The sequence below is a fragment of the Carcharhinus amblyrhynchos genome, chromosome 3 (assembly GCF_965287045.1).
Source record: "Carcharhinus amblyrhynchos chromosome 3, sCarAmb.v2.hapA, whole genome shotgun sequence".
NCBI classification, from domain to species: Eukaryota; Metazoa; Chordata; class Chondrichthyes; order Carcharhiniformes; family Carcharhinidae; genus Carcharhinus; species Carcharhinus amblyrhynchos.
The window spans coordinates 28,979,578-29,004,697 of NC_137326.1; the positions used below are offsets into that span (position 1 = coordinate 28,979,578).

At 41.6% G+C, this 25,120-nt stretch overlaps 1 protein-coding gene across 3 annotated transcripts in view; it reads right to left on the reverse strand.

Annotated features, from left to right (window-relative positions):
• LOC145337821 (ERC protein 2) overlaps positions 1 to 25,120 on the reverse strand; it is a 731,415-nt gene that overhangs the window by 531,709 nt on the left and 174,586 nt on the right. For all 3 annotated transcript variants that reach the window (XM_080182675.1, XM_080182674.1, XM_080182676.1), the window contains 2 exons: positions 17,076 to 17,231; positions 1,393 to 1,560 (listed from right to left, as the gene is read on the reverse strand). In XM_080182675.1, the coding sequence (XP_080038801.1) occupies positions 1,393 to 1,560; positions 17,076 to 17,231 (324 nt within the window). The remainder of the gene's footprint in view (positions 1 to 1,392; positions 1,561 to 17,075; positions 17,232 to 25,120) is intronic.

Below are 25,120 nucleotides of genomic sequence, written 5' to 3' on the forward strand. Positions count from 1 at the left end.
ATTCTTTCATTTTTCCCCATTATGGTAAAATTACTATAATAGGAGGGGATAAAGTGATACCCACCTCAAGTATTCACTCCAAATTAAAATAAGTAGCTTTAACAACGCTCTCAGTTCTGTACCTTTACAGTGTTACACATCTTTAGCAGCAGCATGGTGGCACAATGGTTAGCATTCATTGCTGCCTCACAGCACCAGGCGATTTGATTCCCAGCTTGGGTCACTGTCCGTGCAGGGATTGCACATTCTCCCATGTCTACAAGGGTTTCCTCCAGGGGCTCCAGTTTCCTCCCAAGAAAGACGTGCTGGTTAGGTGGCTTGGCCGTGCTAAATTCTCCCTCAGTGCACCCAAACAGATGCCAAAGTGTGGCGAATGGGGGAATTTCACAGTAACTTCATTGCAGTGTTAATGTAAGCCTACTTGTGGCACTCATAAATAAACTTAAAACTACAGTTTTGTCAATCATGTGTTGCTGTGAAGTGGTGCAAACTGCAGCCACCACATCTTTTTAAATTGTCATCAATCTGCCAATATACTACAAAGTGATTGCAAAGAATATTACTTATGTTGTCCCCACAGGTGTCCACTGGCTTTTCGTAAGCATAAAGGTTAGACCAAGAGTTAATCTCCCCATTTTCTGTTTGACTGCTGTCCATCAGAAAATCTCAGGTATGCCATCCTGTTGGTCAACTGCCCTCACAATTTAGAAGAGATGACGTGTGGAACTGTAGGTTCATCCTCTGTACCTCATTATTAATTGGAAAGTTCACTGAAATACACCAACTCTCAGGAAAGTTAACTGAGGATTGACCACAAACTCTTTGCATGCCAAAATTTCCTTCTAACAGTAATTGGGAGTCCTGTAAGAGTGCCACTTAATTAAAAGTTTAAATTTGCTAAGCAGATAATGAAGTGATTCATGCAACATAATAGCTTAAAATGACTGAAGCAGCTTTCTCATCAGTATTAAAAGGCTCTGGAAAATTAAGTCTTGGAAATTTCCTAGAGGTTGACTTCATCACTACCTAAGTGTCCACAGTTCTTCTTACTTTGAAAGATTTGAAAGGTCACCTTCTCTTCACATCTTCCCCATTATAACATATTATTTGGTGAATACCCAATCATTTCAGACAGTGCACCAATAGCAGAATACCCAAATATTTACAACATTAGAAATCTTGCAAAAATGCACATTTACCATCAGCTTTTTCCATTAAAAATTCTTATATCTATGTGTGATGGAAAGTATTTATATAACTCTACTGCTCCCAAGGACGCCAGTTGGCCTTGATTCCCCAATGCAACTCTAACGGAGATTAACTGCATATAAAAGTCATTGATTACAGTTTTATTTCAAATTCACCTATCAACAGTGTGTGTCCTTAGCTTACCTCTGTTTGAAGTATGGCAGCTCTCTGTTCTTTGGCAGTGAGTGATTCTTTGAGAACCTCAATGTGTTGTTTACAATCAGAATTTTGATTGTTCAACGTTTCAAGCTTGGTTTGTAAGGCAAGGAGTTCAGATTCCTTCTTGGACAGGTCCTGTTTTAACTGGTCAATCTGTAATTGAAAACAAGAACACCATTACATGACATTAAAATCCATACAGTCAATAACAGTTAAACGAACATGCTGAACATGAAGTAAAAAAATCAAGTACAGCATTTGCAATATTTTGTTCCTACAGCAAAGTCAATGAATTTATAAGTGGGCCCACAGGAACATAGCAATCCACAGACAATACTGGTGGCCTCATGATACAAAGGCACCAAATGTGGAGGTTTTGAAGAAGTCTCCACTGATTGCATTTGACTGCAACTTGTTTAAGTATTTCAAGTGGTCAAAAGATCTCAAGTTTGTGTTAGCGAGCAAAACAGTAACATTAACCCTATTCTTTAAACTGAAAGACTCTGCTTTGAAATTACTCACATCAAGTAACTGGATTTGAAGAGTGTATTTTTTGCTCATGCAAAAATTACAACACTGGTCCTATTTCCGTTGCAAAGCATCAGCAAGGCATTTCCAAGACACTTGATCGAAACATATGTATACGCGTTACACTCACTCAGACTAAATTCTGAGGAACAAATGCTGGCCTTGCCAATGATGTTCTCAACCCCTGAAAAAGAATGGTGGTGCAAACTACTTGTTTTACAGTCTAGATGACAGACAGTAATACAAGTGAATAGAAAAGCTGTAGTAAACACATGGAGTTATTAGGAGGCTGAAATCACAGTCAGGCAGTATTCAGTCCATAGTACCTGGCTGGAACCATATTTATTCAATTTGGTTGTTAAATGTAAATATTTAGACTGTAACAAGAGCTTCTGCATTATCTCCAAATTCATGGGACCATTTACAGTAATATATTAAAACCTGTATCTTATTAGAAATCTTGCACAGAATGTACACTTGTCCCCTCAAACTTTACTTTCTGTTAAATGTTTTGGTTATACATGTGTTAACTTTATCCTTTTTAATTGATGCATTAATGTTTACCATTCAATTTTGCTTTGTCAACTTGCACCATTCTGGTTTTTGATATACAATCCAACTCTCTCAAAATAGTATTTTCAAACAATTCTGACTGTCATTTTATTCCCAGAAACTGGAATTCACAAATGATGCATTAAATAACTGAACGTGTTTTAGGAACAGAGAGCAGGAGTAAGCCATTCGGCCCATCAAGCCTGTTCATTCATTCAATCGATTTGATTGGTCACATGTGTTACTATACAGTGAAAAGCATTATTGCTCATGTGCTATACACACAAAGTATATTGTACATTCAGAAGGAAAGGAGAGAGTGCAAAATATAGTGTTACAGTCCTGGCTAGAGTGTAGGGAAAGATCATTCAGGCTTGGAAGTAGAACATTGGGCTTGGAGAAAGGAATCCATTATTTTCGCTGTATGTTCTTCTCCAAAGCACTACCTGTAATAGCACAGCACTACCGTCAATCAGATCATGGCTGATCATGTATCTCTTTTGCCATTTTTCCCACTATCCCTTGGTGTCATTAGTGTCCAGCTTTTGTGCCTTTTAACTCAGGTACGCCAGTTTATAGGATCTAAAGTTTCTGGTTTCTAATGCTTGCTTAGTTTCGCTCTTCCCAACTCTGCTGCTAAACTGAAAATGCTTGCACCTCTGTTTTCCTTGTTTGCTCCATTCGGAAAAACAAATGGCCCACATCCCACATTTATCCATCAAAGCTACTTCCTCGTCAAGAAAACTGTTCCATTTTATAAATAAAAGCTAGTAATTATGGCTTTCACAGAATAATGGGAAATGCTGTGGAATTCAATCCTCAAAGGACCAGTTAAAAAAAAATTTCAGAAGGCCATTTAATGAAAATGGAATTTGACTTAATTAGTCACTGCATATCAGTGGGACTGAACATGAACAAAATATATGCATTCATTGTTATAATCCTTGCAGTTTCAAACCCACCTTCTCTGAAATCCCCCTGCAGTGTCAGGTCAAGACCAAGCCCTGAATTTAGATTGAGATTTTAGTATTGCTATGCAGCAGAGACTATGTTGCGGCAGTACTATTGTCAAAGCAGGAACACACCCAAACAAAAGCAACACAAATAACCACAGAAAGAGAAAGAAAACACATGAAGGTTTTTTGCCTTCTCGACATTGTGTTCCTGCCTATTAAAATGATCAGGGCGGAAAACCTAGACTTTCAAAATACGCAAGGAGAAAGCTTCAGGTCAATTTTCAAAGGCAGTTACCACCAACCAAAATAAGCAGAAGATATGTCAGAGTGAAAACAAAACAATAAAATTAAGATTAAGCGAGGGAGGGATGGGGAGAAACAAGAACTTCTCAGCATTTACTGGTCAATCAGTCAAAAGCCAACTTATTGAACTCCCTGCTGTTAGTAGGAGCTTGTGGCTGAGCACGATTGCTTATTTCAAATACTTCAGCGGTCTCCAAATTGACCTATTGGGCTGCAGCAGATGTGCAATCGGAACACTCGTTTCCCCCTCGTCGACAATGGGAATTTTACCTGTCGTTTTTCTTGCAAAAACTGAGATCTTGGGAAAAGGCAAGAAGCTACAGCAAAAGAAAATCCCCGCTCTAAGTGATTGAACCAGACCAATGCACCTAGCGAAACTGGGGCCCCAAGCATGCTCAGACAACATAGCAAATTCACTGACAACTTTCAAGTTTTATCAACTCAATCATTACTTTTTACTGATACTGAAGAATGAATAGTAACCATACTGAAAGCCTGATAAAGCATAACAGATGATTTAATGGATGAAGTTAAACATGTTATGAAGAAGCAAACAACTTCTTCAGATATTAGAAATTTCAGCTGTTGAGGAGAATAACATTCAATGGGTGAAAAAGAAACAGAATTGTGGGAATTCAAACCACCAAACTGCATACTAACAAGTTTATGAAAGGTGAATTTATGAAAGGTAGAAGTTGACACAAATAGTGTGACAGAAACATTACAACAGGAAACCACGAAACACAGATAGGATCTACACCCAAATACAAGATCCATTAATGTACTACAAATTCATTCTTTGTATTTGTTCATGGGATGCAAGTGTCACCAACAGAGCCAGCATTTATTGCTCATCCCTAGTTGCCCTGGCGAAGGTGATGAGCTGCCTTGTCGAACTGCTGCAGTCCATGGGGTGTAAGTTTTCCCACAGTGGAATGAAAGAAGATAAAATAGAGTTCTGAACTCGGGACAATAGAGGACTGAGTCAGGATGGTGTGCGGCTTGGAAAGGAAGGTTTATGTGGCAGCATTTCCATACACCCTGCTGTCCTTGTGCTTCTAGGGAGGTAGAGATTAATGATTTTGGGAGGTCGCTTGTTAAGATTTCACCGAGCACTCATCTTTATTCTCCCATTAACACATTCTGATATCTTTAAGCCATTACTAGCATCTTCTCCTGTCATTAATGCTTCCTGACTCGTGACCTACACATCTTTGTTGCAATCTCTGCTAACTCCCACCTACTACTGATCTTCTATTCTGTTCCAGCTGCTCCACCCTTCTTACGCAGCATGTAATCCATCACATTTCTCCCTCGCTTTAGCTCTGATGTAGACTCATATGTACTCAAGGCATTGATTCTATTTTCTATCTCCACAAATGATGCCAGACCTACTAAGTTTTTGCAGCATTTTTTGTTTTTGTTTTGAATTCCAGCATCTACAGTATTATATTTTGATTTTGGGAGGTGTTATGGAATGTATCTTAGCAAGATGCCGCAGCGCTCCTTGCAGATGATACATGCTGCAGTCACGTTGTGCTAGTGGTGAAGGCACTGAATGTTTAAGATGGTGGATGGTGGTTCCGATCAAGCGGTTTGTTGTGTACTGGATGGCGTTGAGTTTCTTGCATGTTATGGGGACTGCACTCATCCAGGCAAGTGGAGAGTATTCCATCATTCGCTTGACTTGTGCCTTATAAATGCAGTGAGATCGCAATGTCAAACTCAGATGAGAGAATTCCCATTGTATCAAAGTCATCAACTATTCTTGCTGACAAGTGTAGCAAATCCCTTGGAAGGATGCCCAGGATAAGCGGAAATTTGCACTAGCTAGCCCTGGAGGAGCCAAACTTGTCTAATCTTGTCACTGACCTAACCTTGACCAGAGCAGAGTTAGGCCGCACAATCACAGTGCAGGGCAAGCCACCATTTGACATCAAGATCTCACTGTCAAAGAGCATAAAAAACCTGAGTATGGTTAGACTTGATACAAAATTTAAAGTGTTGTCGATTGGAGAGAAGTGAAGCTCATACAGCAAATGGAAAATTGTCGTAGAAAGCAGACATCGTGAGGGAGTGGGAGATTCCCAATCAATTCTGTCTACTATTTTGAACAGTTCAACAAGCAGGCATTTTCCCAGGTTTTCAAGGCCTTTGAAAAGAAGTACAATCCAACTGCCCTGGAGGTCATGTTGCCATCATCATGAACATGGAAGATGGTGACAGAAGCCACAATCGCCAAGTGCTTCAACAGGCTGGGTTCAAACAGGTTGCAACTGTACAAGACATTGAACACAAGAAAGAGCAGGGCGAGGCCACCAAACCAATGGCACAGCACTTTTCATTAGTCTGCATGAAAATTTGAGTACAGCCATGGAAAGCTGTGCAGAGGTGGGCAATGCTATACGCTGAACAACAGAACTGCTGGTTAATGCAATTATAGATGCAATACTTGCTTCAACTGAGGAGCCCAGTGAGGCCAATTACCCTGAAGAGTCACAATCATAATGATGCAGGAGGCATCTATTTGGCTCATCATCTCTTCACCAACTCTCCAAATGAGCATTATGACTCTGCGCCAATCCCCTGCCTTTTCTCTGTAACTCTGCATATTGCTTCTGTTCAAAATAATCATCCAATGCATTCTTGCATGTCTCAATGGAACCTCAATGTCCCCCCACCACATTCCCTGGCAGTACATTCTAGACCCAAATCATCTGCTGCGTGGAAAAGATTTTTCTCACATCACATTTACTTCTTGCGTAAATCACTTTAAATCTGTGCCTTCTTATTCTTGATTCTTTTACAAGTGGGAACAGTTTCTCCCCGTCTACTCTGCCCATGATTTTGAATGCTTCGATCAAATCTCTTCCTGGCCTTCTCCTCTCCAAGAAGGACAGTCACAACTTCTCCAAATTATCTTCATAACAGAAGTTTCTCATCACTGGAACCATTTTTGTAAACCTCTTCTGCATTCTCTCCCAAATGTTCACATCCTTCCTAAAGTGTGGCAACCAAAACCTATCTGTCCACTTCACAGCTTGTCGACGTCCTTTTGAAGTTTGACACTGCTGTGCTCTCAGTTTACAACGCTTCCAAGTTTTGCATTGCCTGGAAACTTTGAAATTGTTCCTGCACACCAAGATCTGGATCATTAGTATGCATCAGGGAGAGCAAAAGTCCCAGCTGGGGAACTCCGATGAATACCTACCCACTTGTTTCCTTAGCCAATTCCAGAAAGGTCATAGAAATTCGTAGAAGTGCTTCAGGATTTTTCATTGCAGCAGGAAAATACCAAAAAACACGTTTGACTGCAATGACAATCCGGTGACCTGAATCAGGCATGTGTAAGTAGATTTTCTGGAGCTAACTTGCAACATTTTTCAATGCAGAGTTCTAACCTTTTGTAAGGTCAAGCTATTGTAAGCTGTGAACAAATCAAAATAAAAACTTTTTCATACTTTTACTGCAATACTGTGTTTTCATTTGACACATTAACAGATGACATAGATACATTAATTTGGGATGAGGGTTTCCTAGGTCATCATATGGGTGGCACAGTGGCACAATGGGTGGCACTGCTGCCTCACAGCTCCAGGGACCGGGGTTCAATTCCTGGTTTGGATCATTATCTGTAGAGTTTGCACATTCTCTGTGTCTGCCTGGGTTTCTTCCAGGTGCTCCGGTTTCCTCCCACTGTCCAAAGATATGTAGGTTAGGCAGATCGGCCATGCTAAAAAATTGCCCCTTGGTGTCAGGGGGATTAGCTACGGTAAATACATGGGGTTATGGGAATAGGGCCTTGGTGGGATTGCGGTCAGTGCAGACTTCATGGGCTGAATGGCCTCCTTCTGCATTGTAGGATTCTATGAAGTTTCCACTTAACATTAATTTGTGGATAGATCCCCGGGGATTCGACTCATTAGAATTTTACTGCGGGTTGACAAGTTTTTGTAAGTCAGGAAGTGAGTCACTCGCCGCAAAACAGCCAGCCTCTGACCTGCGCTTGCAGCCACAGTATTTGTGTAGCTGGACAAATTAAATTTCTGATTAGTGGTGAATCCAAGGCTGTTCATTATTTGCAAAATTGTGAATGGAACTGCAATTACCAAGGAATATTCCCACTTCAGCTCTGATGTTGAAGAAAGTTCATTATGAAGCAGTCAAAGGTGACTAGGCCTTGGACACAGTTCTGAGAAACTCATGCAGCATCGACCTGGGACTGAGGAGATGATGTTTTGCTTCCAATGATCACTACCATCTTCCTGTGTGCTGGATTGGACTCCAGCCCGTTTAGAGTTTTCCTCCTGATTCCCACCGACTCCTTGGTTCCAAATTTGATGGAACACTACTTTGATGTCAAGAACAGTCAGTCATTCTCACCTCACACTTCTGGAATTCAGCTCCTCTGCCCGTGTTTGGGCCAAGACAGTAACATGGTTTGGAGCACAGTGGCCTTGGAGGAACTCTAACTGAACGTTGGTGAGCAGGTTACAGGTAAATGCTGATAACTATGTCTCTGATGGTTCAGAGTCGGCTGGCAGAACAGTATGGAACGGTCCTGCTGGGCAATTTCTTACTTTGTCAGGTAGATGCCAGTCTTAGTAGTTTTACTGGGACAGCTTGGCTAGGGGTGCAGTTAGTTCTAGAACACATATCTTCCAATACTCCATTTGGGATGCTGTCAGGGTCCATAGTCTTTGCTCTATTCCCTGCACACTTATCTCTTTCTTAAAATCACAGGGTGAATCAAATTGGTTGAAGACAGATATCCGTGATAAAAGCAAAATACCGTGGATGCTAGAATCTGAAACAGAACAGAAATTACTGGAAAATCTCAGCAAGTCTGACGGCATCTGTGGAGAGAGAATAGAACCAACCTTTCAAGCCAGGATAACCCTTCGTCAGACGAGGGGTCATCCTGACTCGAAATGTAGACATCTGTGATGGTCGAGTCCTCAGAAATAGGCTGAGATGGGTCAACTACTCTTCTGGCTGAAGATGGTTGCAAATGCTTCAGGATTGCTCGTTGCACACTTAGGCTGAGGCCTACCCCATTGTTGAAGATGGGAACTTTCATGGGAGAGTCCTCCTCCTGTGCAGGTGCTCACATGAATAGTGCACCCTGCCGACGCAGCTCTGGAACACAGTAATTGTACTTTGCCTCCACTGCTGGCACTGCAATGTTTTCATTGGCCTGAAGAGGCAATTAAACACGACACGTTTACATGGCCAATTACCAATATAAAGGGGGACAAATTAGTTACAATCAAATAAGTTGACAGGATCTGTACACGTTAAAATATATTTTGAAATGTTTTTAAAAATCCATTTTGTGCCTATTTAGTATGAAGCAAATTTAAGGAATAAAATCGTAGAACATGGGGTTCTTCAATTTCTCATAAAGAAACTCAGACTGATACACTAAGATTATTTTCACCCAAAAATCAATGAAAAGACCTTTGTTGTACAAACACTGGCCAGGTTTCTATTTTTTTCCTTATCAATTCTTTTTATACAATCTGAACCATAGGCCTTTTATGAAGGAAAACATTCAGGGCAGAAAAATAAATACTACTTCCACCTCAAAAGGTCACCGGTTGAATGGAGGGATTTGTAACACATTTAAGAACTCACATAACACAGAATTAATTATGGATGGATCTGGTGAAAGAGCTTTGTGGAGGATCATCAAAATGTTACCGTGTTGACAAGGGACAAGATAGACTCATTTTGTTGAAAGTCCCTTTTTTTTATAAATTTTTAAGTAGGCAATGACAAGCATAATAGAATACTTGCTTTCTGGAAACCAATTTAAAAATCTAAGAAATACTATGTCTTTCTGTGGGGTTATTTTGCTCAGTTAGTGCAGTTCAAAGGTTAATAACACTTAGCATTTTTTGATTCAGAGATAGCTCATAAAGAACGACAAAAATGCACTGCCTGAGGCAATGTTTTCATGAGCCTCGTTGTCATTTATCTGTCACAATCTCTTCATTTTGTCCAGCATTTATGTTATGAACACAGTATTCAAATTCTGTTAACAAAAAATTCAAAGCCCAATTTACGATCCAGTTAGCTTTGTTTATATTTCTACCTTGCCAAGGTTAATGACTTTATAACTGACAAACAAATGGGCGAATTCACAGAATCTGTTCAGAATCACAGTGAGGCATTCGCAAAGACATTATTTGTTTTTAGTATTACTTCAAAGTGCGGCAAAACGCAGCTTAAGCAGCAGCGTAGATGAGAAATGGAAGTAGGGAAACATCAAGTGATTTTCTCATTCCCCACTAAAGAATACTAACCGTGACAACTTAACAAATCAACATTAGCCTAATTACCTTCTACAGGTGACATATCAAGAGCATCAGAACATCAAGAGCAGTAGGAGGAGTAGGCCATTCAGCTCCTCAAGCCTGCTTCAACATTCAATAAGATCTTGGGTGATCTGATGCCAGCATCTACTCCATTTTACTGTATTTCTCTCTCCCCCCACCTCCTACCCCATAGCCCTCAACCCCTCAGAGCAAAACTCTGTCCAACTCAGTCATGAATAAATTTAATGGCTCAGCCTCCACTGCTTTCTAGAGTAGAAAATTCCAAATATGAATAATCCTCAGAGATAAAATTCGTCCTTACCTCCATTTTAAATGGGACACACTTTATTCTGAAGCTTCACGCCTCTCACTACCTACATTTTTCTAAACTCCAATGAGTTAGAGACCCAACCTGTCTCATAAGACAACCTTTTTAATCCCAAGAATTAGACTATTGAAACCTCTCTGAACTGCTTCCAATGCTGGTATATCCTTCCTTAAATAAAGAGAACAAAACATTGTTCTCGCTGAGACCCGCAGCAAGACTGACAGCAAAAGACATTCTGCCAAACATACAATTGAGTAACATCGGATATGAAGTGCCAGTGTGATGGAAGGTAAGTAGACTATATATCCTAACAACTGGCTGATCAAATCAAAAAGCATGCTGCTTCAACCACCAAAACAGAGGAAGCTGGAAAACCTCCGCAGGTCTGGCAGCATCCGTAGGGAGATCTTATCCATAGCTACTCCACTGCCAAGGAGAACGGAGAATTTGTTGCTCAGCCTAAACTCCATTCGCTGCAACAGCCATGGAGAATTCCATCTGCGGACATTGGGCCAACATTTCGAGTCCACATCACCCTTCTACAGAACTAAAGACAGTGGTAAATGTGATTACATGAGGGGTAATAATAACTAGTGGGAACTGGGTTGCGGCAAAACGCAAGAACAAATGACAGATATCCCAGCAAGGGAGGGTTTTTACATTGGAGCAAAAAAAAATGTTTGTGCTATTTAAAAAAAGGTGAAGATGGAAGAGAAAGATCATAGTCTAAAATTGTTGAATTCAGTGCTGAGCAGAAGATGAGATCTGTTCCTCCAGTTTGCATTGGCCTTCACTGCAGCATTGCAGCAGGCCAAGGATAGACATGTGGGCAGGACAGCAAGACGTTAAGTTGAAATGGCAAGCGACAGGAAGGTTAGAGTCAAGCTTGCAAACTGAACAAAGTGGTCACCCAGTTTGCAATTAGTCTCCTCTGTGTAGTCTGTGTAGAGAAGACGGCACTGGGCGCAGCCGATACAGTAGACCAAATTGAAGCCGGTGCAAATTAAACATTGCCACACCAGAAAGGAGCCCCTGGGGCCTCGACCAGTGAGGAGGGTGGAGGTAAAGAGGCATCTTCTGCGATTACAAGATACAATGCCAAGGGAAGGAGAAGGGCTTCATGGAGGAGCAGATCAGGATGTCACGGAGGGAGTGGTACCTGTGAAATGCTGACAGGGAGGGGTGAGGGAAAAATGTGTTCCGTGCTGGAACTGGTGGAAATGGTGGAGAATGATCCTTTGAATGCGGTTGGTAGGATGGAAAGTGAGGACAAAGGGGACCCCATCCTGCTTCTGAGAGGAAGAGGAAGGGGTGAGGGCAGTGGTGCAGGAAATGGGGTGAATGCAGCTGAATGTTCTGTCAATTGTAGGGGGAGGAAACCTCAGCTAAGGAAAAAGACAGACATGCCAGAAATGCCATTTTTGAAGATGGCATCATCAAAACAGAACACCACCTCTCAGATACTTCTTCCTACCTCCCCCGGACCATGAACCTACCAGCGAACATCAAGCCATTTTTCCCCCAAGGACTGTCACTGACGTCATCTCCTTTGGTGATCTTCCCTCCACAGCCTCCAACCTTATACTGCCCTCCCTCCACCCACCACCCCCAACTCCACAGAGCCTGTTTTTACTTCCTTCCCAAAATACACACATAGTACTACCCTGGTAGACCCATCATATCAACCTGTTCCTGCCCCATGGAACTCACTGCTTCCTGTCTTGTCTTCATCCTCTCTCCCCTACCAGTCTCTTTCCACTTACATTCACGATTCCTTTAATGCCCTACGTTAGATCAACAGTTCTCAGTTCCCTGGCCCTAACTGCCTTCTATTCACAATAGATGTCCAATCCCTCTATTCCTCCATTCCCCCACCAGGAGGGTCTAAGAGCTTTATGCTTCTTCCCTGGGCAGAGGACTAAACATTCCCTGCCCACCACTTCCCTCCTCAACTATTGGGGACTGGCACCAATACCTGGTCAGACCTCTCTTGGAATACTGTGCTCAGTTCTGGTCACCTCATTACAGGAAGGATGTCGAAGCTATTGAAAGGATGCAGAGGGGATTTACAAGGATGTTGCCTGGATTGGGTGGCATGCCTTATAAGGTTAGGTTGAGGGAGCTTGGTCTTTTCTCCTTAGAGAGACGAAGGATGAGAGGTGACCTATAGAGGTGTATAGATCAGGTGGATTCTCAGAGGCTTTTTCCAAGGGCTGGAATGGTTGCTACAAGGGGACACAGTTTTAAGGTGCTGGAGAGTAGGTACAGAGGAGATATCAGGGGTAAGTTTTTCACTCAGAAGGTGGTGGGAGAGTGGAATTGGCTGCCGTCGGTGGTAGTGGAGGCAAATTTGATAGGGTCTTTCAAGAGACTTCTGGATGAGTACATGGGACTTCATAGATTTGAGGATTATAGGTAAGCCCAGTAGGTATGGATATCATCGGTGCAACTTGTTGGCCGAAGGGCCTGTTTCCGCTGTAGTTTTTCTATGTTCTATGTTCTACATGCAGGCTGATCTACATCAGTAGCTGGATTCTTTCATAGCCAACTTAATCTTGCATATTATACTTCTGTGTGTCACCTTTCTGAAGGCCTTGCAGAAAGCCAGGTACAATAAATCTACCTATCCCCCTGGTCTACCTACATTAGTTACATCTTCAAAAAAACTCTTAATAAACAGATTAAACACTATTTCCCTTTTGTAAGATTTTGATGATACTAGTCATACTATGATTTTCTTAATGAATTGGTAAGAGTTCATTAACAATTTCCCTGACAAATTGATGTCAGACTTCTAGTTCAATGTTTCCCTGCTACCTCATGTCTTGAATAGTGTTATATTTGCCAACTTTCAATCTGTGGGCCTCTTAGAATCCAGAGAATTTCAGAAAATCATAACCATGCCATTCACTACCTCTGTAGGTGCCTCCATTAAAGCCCTAGGATATAGGTCAACAGGTCCTGGGGACTTCTTGGATTTTAGTCCCTTAAGTTTCTCCAGTACTGTTTCCCTTGCTGATAATAATTATCTTAACATTTGCACCTAGATTACCTTCTACTTCTGGATATAACTTGTATCTTCCGCTGTGAAGGCAGGCACAGAAGATTTATTCAATGTCTCTGCCATTTCCTCATTTCCCTGATAATTTCTTCTGTCTCTGTTTCTAAAGTTACTGTCTTCCTTTTTAAATACTTGTAAAAGCTCTTACAATCTGTTTTTATACTCCTGACTATTTTACTGTCACATTCCAGTTTAATCCTTTTTTAATCAATGTTATAGTCACCCTTTGCTGGTTTCTAAAACTCTTCCAATCCTCAGGCTTACGATTGTTCTTTGCAACATTATAAGCCTCTTCTTTTAATCTAATACCATCTTTAACTTCCCTAGTAAATGACGGATGGCTCTTTCTGGCTGAGTTTTTGTTTTTAATGGAATATATATTTTGTTGAACATTTTAAATTGTTTCTTTACATATTCTCCACTGTTTACTTACCCACCCCGCCCCCATACATTTTAGTCTATTTACTCAATCAAACCGCGGCAGTTCTCCTCTTCTAATTAAGCCTACCTCATTACACAATATTAAACTCAAATACCTTCAACACTATTTGGTTTCTCAGTGAACTGTTCCTGGAAACAGCCATGAATGCATGCCATGACCTCACCTTCCAGACTATCTTTTCTCATTTGATTTGTCTGAAATCCCCTAAGATTATTACATTGCCCTTCCTACAAGCTTCAATTGTTTCTTGCTCAATGCTCTGCCCAAGAGTATAACTACTGTCAGCAGGCTTATAAATTACTCCCACTGATATTTTCTGACTTTGGTTATTTCCAGTCTCCACTCAGTGATTTACTTTCTGATCTTCCTGGCTGAGAGCCTTTCTTATCACTGTCCTTCGGTCAGCCTTTACTATTAGGACCACTCCTCTTTTTCATTCTGTTTTCCTTAAAAGTTGTCTATCCTATGTCTATTTGCTGACCTTGGACACCACGTATCTGTGTCTTTCATGGAAATGAGATTGGAACAAATTATCTCTTGTGCCATTAGTTATCTGTCTTATTGTGCATGTTTTACACATAGAGATAGAATCTTCTTTTTTTAAACTACAATGATTTTTAGTGTCTCACTATAACCATTAAAGTTTTTGTTCCTCCCACTCTGCTCGACTTTACCCAAATTGCTACACTGCTCTGTCGCCTTGACTTTTCCCTTAAAGAATTCAAATTCATCCTTCATGTCTCTCCTCCTCCCCACCCCACCCTTTTCATTTAAAGCCCTGTCCACAGCTCTCGTTATAAAATCAGAACATTGATTCCATCCTGGTTTAAGCTGAGCCGATCCCATCAGATCAGTTCCTCCTTTCCCCAGTACTAGTGTTGTATTCCTCAAACCAAAACCCCTGGTTTCCACACCACTCTGAGTCACGTTTTTAATTCTCTAATATGCTTGAACCTATCCAATTGACACGTGGCTAAGATAACATTCCAGAGGCTATTATGTTTGGGGTTCTGCATATTAATTTGAAACTTAATTCTACTTAACCTAAGGGGTGCAACTGCTTCCTGGAACAAAGTGCCCACGTAACTCTTCCCTCCCTGTTGCCCCAAAATGTCAGTAGCTCAAACTCTAATACCACAACTCTGAGCCGAAGTTGCTCAAGCTGCAGGCACTGCACTGATATGGTTACCCAGGTTTGCAGTGCTTTCCACAAACTCGCCACCTGAGGCAGCACAATGGTATAGTGGTTAGCACTGCTGCTTCATAGTACCAGGGACCCGGCTTCGATTCCAAGCTTGAATGACTGACTTTGTGGAGTTTGCACATTCTCCCCCATTCTGCATGGATTTCCTCTGGGAGCTCCAGTTCCTTGCCATAGTCTGAAAGATGTGCTGGTTAGGTGCATTGGCCATGTGGTAAATTCTCCCTCAGTGTGCCCGAATAGGTGATGGAGTGTAGCAACTAGGGAGTTTTCACAGTAACTTCATTCCAGCGTTAATGTAAAGCTACCTGTCACACTAAGGAATAAATTAATAACATGCTTGCAGTCACAGCCTCCACCTGCCCTGACTTGTCTGTCTAACCTTACTTACAGTAAGAAGGATGTCTTAGTTTACAGGGAGACTTGGACAAGTTGCAGAGCTGGGCCGAGAGGTGGCGGATGGAGTTTAATGTGGAAAAGTGTGAGGTAATTCACTTTGGCAGGAATAACAGATGTGTAGAGTATAGGGCTAATGGTAGGACTCTGAATAGTGTGGATGAACAGAGGGATCTAAGTGTATGTGTACATAGATCCCTGAAAGTTGGGAATCAAGTAGATAGGGTTGTTAGGAAGGCATACGGTGTCTTGGCGTTTATTGGTAGGGGGATTGAATTTAGGAGCCGCAGCGTCATGTTGCAACTGTACAAAACTCTGGTGCGGCCGCACTTGGGAGTATTGTGTGCAGTTCTGGTCCCCACATTATAGGAAGGATGTGGAGGCTTTGGAGAGGGTGCAGAGGAGGTTTACCAGGATGTTGCCTGGTATGGAGGGGAGGTCCTATGAGGAGAGACTGAGGGATTTGAGGTTGTTTTCATTAGAAAGAAGGCGGCTAAGAGGGGACCTTATTGAAACATGTAAGATGATTAGAGGTTTAGATAGGGTGGACAGTGATAGCCTTTTTCCTCGGATGGAGAAAGCTAGCACGAGGGGGCATAGCTTTAAATTAAGGGGTGGTAGTTATAGGACGGATGTCAGGGGTAGGTTCTTTACCCAGAAGGTGGTGAGGGATTGGAATGCCCTGCCTGCTGCAGTTGTAAACGCGCCTAGTTTGGGGGCGTTTAAGAGATCCGTGGATAGGTTTATGGATGGAAAGGGTTTGGTTTAGGTTAGCGGGTCATTGCTTTTCAACTGGTCGGCGCAACATCGTGGGCCGAAGGGCCTGTTCTGCGCTGTAATGTTCTATGTTCTATGTCTCACAACACCAGGTTAAAGTCCAACAGGTTTATTTGGTAGTAAACACCTCTAGTTTTCAGGGTTTGCCCCTTCGTCAGGTGAATGGAAGGGGCAAACCCCAAAAGCTAGTGGCTTTTGCTACCAAATAAATCTGTTGGACTTTAACCTGCTGTTGAGACTTCTTACTGTGTTTAGCCCAGTCCAATGCTGGCATCTCCACATCATAACCTTACTTATGCAGTCTATGCAGTAAATATAATTTTGAGAGCCAATATCTGTATATAAACACATGAAAATGAGAGACAAGGAAAGACCACTTGGTCCATCAAGGGCTAGCCTAGAATTACTGTTACCAAGGCACACAGCTCCCAAAGAACAAACAAAGCAAGTGACCATTTCTTCAAGTCATAAAATTAATCAAATATTACCAGTTTATTTAAGTTATCTACAGGTTGGGAGAGGGAAACCACTCTTCAATAATTACTTGCGCACATATGAAGAGACAATTATCGATACGGGTGGGGGGTTATGTTTGGATTAGGAGTTTTACATTTATAATATTTTACTTTGCAAATAAATCTAAAACTGAATGAAACTTGACATCTGGTCATCCTCCTTCACCACCTGGCTGTACATAACAGCACACAGTGATCAGCACATGTAACAAATGCAAAAGAAACCTCTAGAGGGCACTTACATGTGATTACTTACAAATCATACACCTATCCAAAAAGAAAGTATCACCTTATTTTTCATGAACTTTGAATGGCTCTTGTAAACTTCCATCTGCTTAAGCTCTTCTTCCCGGTCTTCAGTACTCAAGGCTCCATTAGTCTTTAGCATTTGAATTTCATCTTCTAAATCCCTAATATTTCTTTCCAGTGAGGCAATCTTGGTATCCTAATACAGAAAACAAAATTACAATTTTAGAAATTATTACTGTTATATACCACTAAAAAGTGCAATAATTTGAAACATGTCAACCATTGAAGTTAAAATAGAAAATCACTTATTTCCAACACAACATCTGTAGCAAACGCATCTACAAAAACAAGGACAGCAGGTCATTGAGGTTCATGTCACAGTGGTCTCCAGGAACTTACTTGATTATTGTTGGCAATCGGACAGGAAATTTCCCAGAGTTTTCCTAAATTGACCTATGATTTCCCCATACTTTGGCTTCAACCAAGCGGCCATGTGGCGAGCAATAGCAATAATGATGTGCCAAAGTTACACAATGTCAAGGTGGGACAAAAACAACTTAACTGGAAAACAGAATATTGTGGACGCTGGAAATCTGAAACACAAGCAGAAAGTTCTTGGAATTCTTAGCAGGCAGCATCAGAGGCGAGAAACAGAGTTCATGTTTAATGTCTGTGATCTTTCATCAGAATTGGGAAAATTGACTATCAACTTGTCTTCATTATTAACCCAATAACACCCAAAGCTGCCTCTATTACACTTCCTTACACTGAAAACTTTGTAAAGATTCCATTCCATTCCCATTGCATCCATTTTGATGATGCGTTTTTGGGATGTCTTTTTTTCCCCCTGAACTGACAATTCCGTTCCCACCATAATTGGCAGCATCTTCAATCATGTCTACCACATTACCGGCACTTCTGCTTGTAAACCCTTACCCTCTCTCAAGAACCACAATAGGGTTCCTTTTGTCCTCACCTTCCATCCTGACAACTTCCATAATCAACGGATTACTTGCTGCCATTTCTGCATCTTCAGAATGATGTCACCACCAGGCAAATCTTTCCCTCCTCCCCTCTTTCAATACTCTGAAGGGACTGTTCCCTCTTTGAGAGTCTAGTCCACTCCTCATTTACACCCCACCCCTTATACCTGGTCCCCTTCCTTTGGCATCTTTGCATGTAAACACAGAAGATATAACACCTGCCCTCAGTGGCTGAAGTAACAAACTTACAAAACAACAAAGAAAATTACAACACAGGAACAGGCCCTTCGGCCCTCCTAGCCTGCACTAACCATGCTGCCCGTGTGAACTAAAATCCCCTACCCTTCCTGGAGACCGTATCCCTCTATTCCCATCCTATTCATGTATTTGTCAAGACGCCTTTTAAAAGTCATTATCATATCTGCTTCCATTGCCTCTCCCGGCAGCGGGATCCAGGCACCCACCACCCTCTGTGTAAAAAAATTTCCAAGTGTACTTCTTTCAATCTAGTGTGCTGAATTCATTGCTCAAGGTATGGTCTCCTTTATACGGTGCAGGTCAAATGTAGATTGGGTCATGGCTTTGTGAAACATCTCCAACCAGTTCGCAAGCATGATCCCAAGCATCAGTTAGCCTGTTATTTTAATTCTCCACCGCTCTCCTCACACTGCCAAATCTGCCCTAGGTTGCTGCACTGTTGCAGTGACACTCAATGCAAGAAAGAGTACCTCATGTTTCGAACGGCACTTTATAGCCTTCTGGACCCAACACTGCAATCAACAATTTCAGGTCACTATCTCAGTACCCACCTTGATTGCTTTTTTTCTTATCTTTTGTTTGCAGTCAGCAGCACACCAGCTCCAGACATACCATTTGTTTTTTTCCTTGCCCCATCACTTTCCCCTTTGGCATTGGAAGACTAGCTCTTCCATCATTCAACATGTCCTGACTTTCACCCTATCACAGACCCTTTCTTTTGCCCTTGCCCCACCAAACCCTTGCTCAAAACCTGTTACTTTCCTAACTTTTCCCAGTTCTGATGAAATGTCACAGATTTTAAACCTCAACCATTTCTCTCCATGAGCGCTACCGTAACTATTTCCCAACATTTTCTGCTTGTATTTCAAAAGAATAAGCTGATGGATGCTACATTTCCTTCAATGCTTATGCACCCTTCCCCAAACATGATTAACAACAGTCTGGTTCCCAGATTTCTCTGTGAAGTCACTCTCACAACTGTGTCAGAAGGGAGAACAAATTTAAAATATCCCATTCACCAAAATGTGGCACTTCAGGGTTGTACAGCTGGACACTCAAAATCATGTTTTATCATACTCAGTTTTTTTTTAATTAATTGAAGTGGGCATTGTCAGTTGGGCCTGCCTTAATAGCCCATCACAAAATTGACCTGTGGCCATTTCCAAGGGCATTTAAGAGTCAACCACATTACTCTGTGTCTCAGGTCACACGTAGGCCAATTAAGGACAGCAGATTTCCTTCCCTGAGTGAACCAGAGAGGTTTTTACAACAATCGACAATGGTTTACATGGTCATTATTAGACTTTTCATTCCGGATATTCTTATTGAATTCAAATTTCACCATCAGCTATGGTGGGATTTGAACCCAGGTCTGCACATTACTAGTCCAGTGGCAATAACACTCTGCCATGCCCTCATCTGGCACTAAGGCCATGAATGCTGACTGCCACGAGAGAAAATCAGACCCAAGGTTGAACTAGACTGAAGACAGGGAAAGGCTCAAAGTTAAATGGTAACTGGGAGGTCATCATTTGGCAAAGGGCCCACAAGAAAGTGTAGTAATCAATGCATTGCATGAGACTCCACGCTTTTTTCTGCAGTATTCCCGGAAAGTCTCGACCTAGGCTCTCCCTCAAGGGAACTATATGGACAGTTGTTAGGGGGAAACCTTCTAAATCATCAGATGCCCTTTTTTACAGTCTTGAATTCTAAAATATTTTGACAATTCAAGCCATCTACCAATTTAAATCAAAGTAAATGAAAGTCACAAGTTCAATCCCCCAAAGATTGAGAAGTATTCAGCTTAAAATACAACTACCGCAGTTACATTTTAAAGTCATTACGCACTTCATTTTTCATAACCAATAATCCAGCACTGTACATTTTGTAGACAACTGACACATAATACCACAATGTTCAGACAAGAAGGCATACTTTAATTTAGCTTCCTGAATTTGAGGTATAAATTGGACAAGCCCAATCTGAAAACTGAGGAGCATTCTGAATCTTAATCCACTTTGTGCATGGTAGCACAGTGGTTAGCACTGCTGCTTCACTGCTCCAGGGACCTGGGTTCGATTCCCGGCTTGGGTGACTGTGTGGAGTTTGCACACTCTCCTAGTGTCTGCATGGGATTCCTCCGGGTGCTCTGGTTTCCTCCCATAGTCCAAAGATGTGCAGTTTAAGTTGATTGGCCATGCTAAAATTGCCTCTGAGTGTCCTGAGATGCATAGGTCGGAGGGATTAGCAGGTCGATATGGGGGTAGGGTCTGGTGGGATTGTGGTCGGTGCAGACTCGATGGACTCAATGGCCTCTTTCTGCATTGTAGGGTTTCTATGATTTCTGGCAATGAAGGGAGGTAGGAGTTTCACAGCAAAGCTTAATTCAAAGTATAATTTTGCTTATGATTTTCTGGCACTTACGCAGCCATTACATTGAGTGACATAGCTGCTCACATTACATGGGCATCTAGGATTATCATTTAAAAGGTCAGAAATGAAGATTCTGTCAACAGTTTTTAAAGGATATATCCATCATCTTATTTTTACAGTTTCTTTTAAGTGTTAAAAGCTTTAGTGCCAACTGTTGCTCTTCAACGTTCCAATGGCATCAAAATGGATTTCCCAAAAGGAACTTCCCCATGAAAAAGCTTTTTGATAGAAGCAGGGGAGAAGAGGTGTACCAAGTTAATAAAACTGCGTAGAGACGTCTTGTGCTACTTGATGTTCGCACCTGCATCTACACAAAAGGATGCACATTATCTCATCTTATTAGGGGTTAGTGCATGCGGAGCCACAAATTACCATAGTATTTTGTGACAGCAGACGCAACTGCATACAATTGACATATGAAGGACTGATGAAGCATCATGCTGGATTGCTTTTCAGAAACATTTGAAGTCCCCAAGTAACAGAACACCATGTCCAGTAAGTTCATTGAAACTCATTGGCATTTAGAAGAATGGAAGACAACCTTATTGAGACATACAAGATTCCCAGGCGGCTTCCAGAGGGTAGCAGTTGACAGGGTGGTTTTCCTCATGGGAGAGTCAAGGCATAATCTCAGAAGAAGACACAAAGGAGGAATTTTTTCTCTCAGGGGATAATAAAGTTATGGAATCCTTTATCACAGTGGGCTGCAGAAGTTGGGTTATTATGTTCAAGGCTGAGATAGATTTTTAATCAATAAGGGAATCAAGGGTTATGGGGAAAAGGTGGGAAAGTGGAGTTGAGGATCATCATGACTGTGATCTCACTGAATACAGTAAGAAGTTTCACAACACCAAGTCAAAGTCCAACAGGTTTATTTGGTAGCAAATGTCACTAGTTTTCAGAGCACTGCTCCTCCGTCAGGTAAGGAGGACCTGACGAAAGAGCAGCGCTCTGAAAGCTAGTGGCATTTGCTATCAAATAAACCTGTTGGACTTTGGCCTGGTGTTGTGAAATTTCTTACTGTGTTTACCCCAGTCCAACGCAGGCATCTCCGCATCATCTCACTGAATGGCAGAGCAGGCTTAACGGCCTACTTCTGTTCCTAAGCTTTATGGCCTATAGTTTGCTTCTAGCCTCCTGATCCAGGAAGCTATTTTCATATGCTCTGAACAGATGAGAATACCTTATTGGATTGAAGTGGCAATCAGGCCATGTAGAAAAACTCCACTGCACCAATTTACAAAAAAGTGGCAGGGGGTCAGCTGCCAAGCTGCTTTATTAGAGCAACACATCTTTTTGCTTTCCCTTCAGCATTCAGAAACATGGTTAATGGATTGAAATGTTTTATGAGCCTTTCCAAAGTTTGCCGAGAATTTCTGTCCTTTAACTATGCATATCCCATTAATACTTTACTAAAATTTTCCATCATTGGGCTTCCATCCTTCACGAGATCAAAATAATACATGGAGCTAATTAATTGCATTAATTATCTTACTACTGAAAATTGTGTGCAAACAGCATAATGGAATACATTTTGCACTCATTTCTAATTGTAAGTAAATGATGTCCATACCTGAAAATCTGAAGTTTAAAATGTATTTATTAGTCACAAGTAAGCTTACATTAAAACTGCCGTGAAGCTACTGTGAAAATCCTAGGGTCACGTATCGATGTTATCTGGTTTTCAAGCACAACTCAAAATTAAGACCTACCTGATTCCCAAGGGATGGCACATCGCTTTATTCCACTAACGTCAAGTTAAAATTGTGCAAATTATACAATCAGAAACTTGATGTTCTTTGAAGGTTACAAATTGTTTAACTTGTACATCTTTGGATATGATCAGTGTGAAAATGGGACTGTGTCTTCAAGAGGACTGTGCAATGATCAACCCTACCTTTAATATCAATGCATCTACAACAACCGGACTGCTGAGGACCCGGCCCAGGATAGATTCCCTCACCATCTGCCACAGGCTTAGTCCAGCAGATACGTCCTTCAGGGCTCAATCAGCTCAGTCAGTAGTGGTGCTAACAGATCAATCTTGATCAACACTGCAGTCCCCAATCAGAGCACCTTCTTGCCTTTGCTACATGAACAGCTTCCTCTAACTGGTATTCGGAAATACTGACATCAGCTGAGAGAGGATGGTAGGTTGTATAAAGGGTTGGGCTTAGTTTGGTGGGTCTTATGATATTTAGTCTTAGGTAGATCAACAGTAAGTATTCAGTAACTACTAGAAAGTATATAAACAGGTAAAGATCTAAATCAAGAGCAGTCTCAGTGCTTGCTTCTGCACACAGTTCTGTCTAACACTAAACTGAATGCGAGGTGTGGGTCATTCTCTTACATCACTGCAATGGGTGGTACTGTATTCAATCTCATGTTAATCATGTGCCACCCCCTTATAGGGCACCTCACCCAAGTTTTCATCCTATGTATTTACAAGTTCACACAGTTTACCCCATGTATTATCTTCCTCTCCTCAAGTCTGAGTTCATAGCTTCAAGTGATCAGAAGACATTATAACCCTTCCATACCTTGTTCTCATTACTGTCAGAGAAGTGGTAGACTCTATTGCTGCAGGTAAATTTTGTTAGATCAGAGTATTTTCCGGCATCTGGGTGTCTTCCTCAATTTCTCTTTTTGTTCTTTAGCATTGAAGCACTGTCGATTTTCCAGTTGTTATGACAGACGTCAGTTGGCTTAGTCCCCATACAAGTGGGCAAACTCTGGGCTTATCCCCATAGTATTGCTTTTCCTCTTCCTTCCTACGGCTTGCCATGACAGATGCTGGAATGGAGGACAGCTCTTCCCTTGGTGAGGGTGTGACTTGGTAGTTGGTTTATCTTTGCATTTGGCTGTGGGGTGTGCAGTCATTCTTAGATGGCTATCACCTGGTTCTAACATTGCTTTTGGCACTGATATGCAGAATGGGGATTGCAGCATCTGCTCTGTGGTGGTCTCTTCATTTATCTCTCCAATTGGCATCGGAGCTGGAGGTTGCGGCTCTTCTCTTGGCTGGCACCTCTCTTGACTGCCACCTCTCTTGACTGCCATCCTCTCACACTGTCATGGTAACCATCCAAATAGTTGGCTGGTCTGATCAATGAGAAGTTTCTGGCACGTCTAACAAAAGTGGACAAACCTACTCTGCAAGAAGCGCCATTCGAAATAATTGTTCTTGTTGCGAGTCCAAGAGCTTCCAACTCTATAATTTACAACAGTGGTTGTCTTGATATTTCCTTCCATTTTGGAGGAGGCTCAGAGCTGCACAGATTTCTCTGCTCATGAGAGAAGACTGTTTATGAATGATATACATCAGCTTGAAGATTTCTTTGCCATCATGCTTTAATGATGCCTCTGATTGGAAGTTAGATTCCTCCAGGCCCATAAAAGTGATGTGCCTGCTGTTCATGGCCAGAGGTGCTTCAGTTCTTTGTCCAATACAACCACAACATTTGCTCCCATGTCCAATTTAAAGTTGTGAGATGGCCTTAACCGAGGTGTCCACATTCTAGAATGAAAATCCAGGATCTTAGACCTTACCCAAGCAGCATGGTTCTGCGTCCTCTTGGTATACTGTCTCGACCTTGTTAAGCCTCTTCTGATCTTCAGTGCATCGTGGTGGTTTGGTTTTGCACAGCCTTCCAAAATGTCCTCTTCAGTTCCATTGAAAGCACTGGACTGAAATTGAGAGTCAATCCTGGGGGTGCTTTGCTCCACAGCGCAGGCATGGTCAACCTCCTGGTCCATTGGGGCATTGTTTCCCTTGGCCTGGAGTGCCACCATTTCTGTGCTTTTGGACAGAGGAGTTTATTTGGTACAATGGTTTGCTTTCTTTCAATACAGATCTGTGCTGCAAACGGATTTCAGATAGCCTGGTTGGTTTTCTTAAGGGTTTGATCTATTTTCACTTTAAAAATGCCCGAGTGCATCGTCTGCCCCTTCTACACTAGTCTATCCCTTATTAGCTCAGATTTCAGGTCACCATAATCACAACCTTCACCCATTCTGCACAGCTCACAAATGTAGGAATCGACATGTTGGATACACTTACTAAATTTTGCCCTTTCAAGGATTCTGTGGTTAAACTAAGTGTCAAATGATTTTAAAACTTCATTAAATTTTGCAGATAATTTATTGATTCCTCATCTAGCTATTATATCGTCTACTATCGGGCCTACCGAATAGAATAGTGTATTAACTTGCTCAGCTTTTATCTTTTTTATCTAGACCTGAAGCAATCACATACTTAAGAAATCTCTTTCTCCAAAGTGCCCAAGTTTTTGATTGATCTGTGCTTGGATAAATTCAAATTGATCTGGGAGAGTGAATTTCTGATCCATGGTTAAAATTTTTAAATTGTAGGTTTCAGCTTTAAGAAGTTCCTAAAAATCCAAAATAGAGT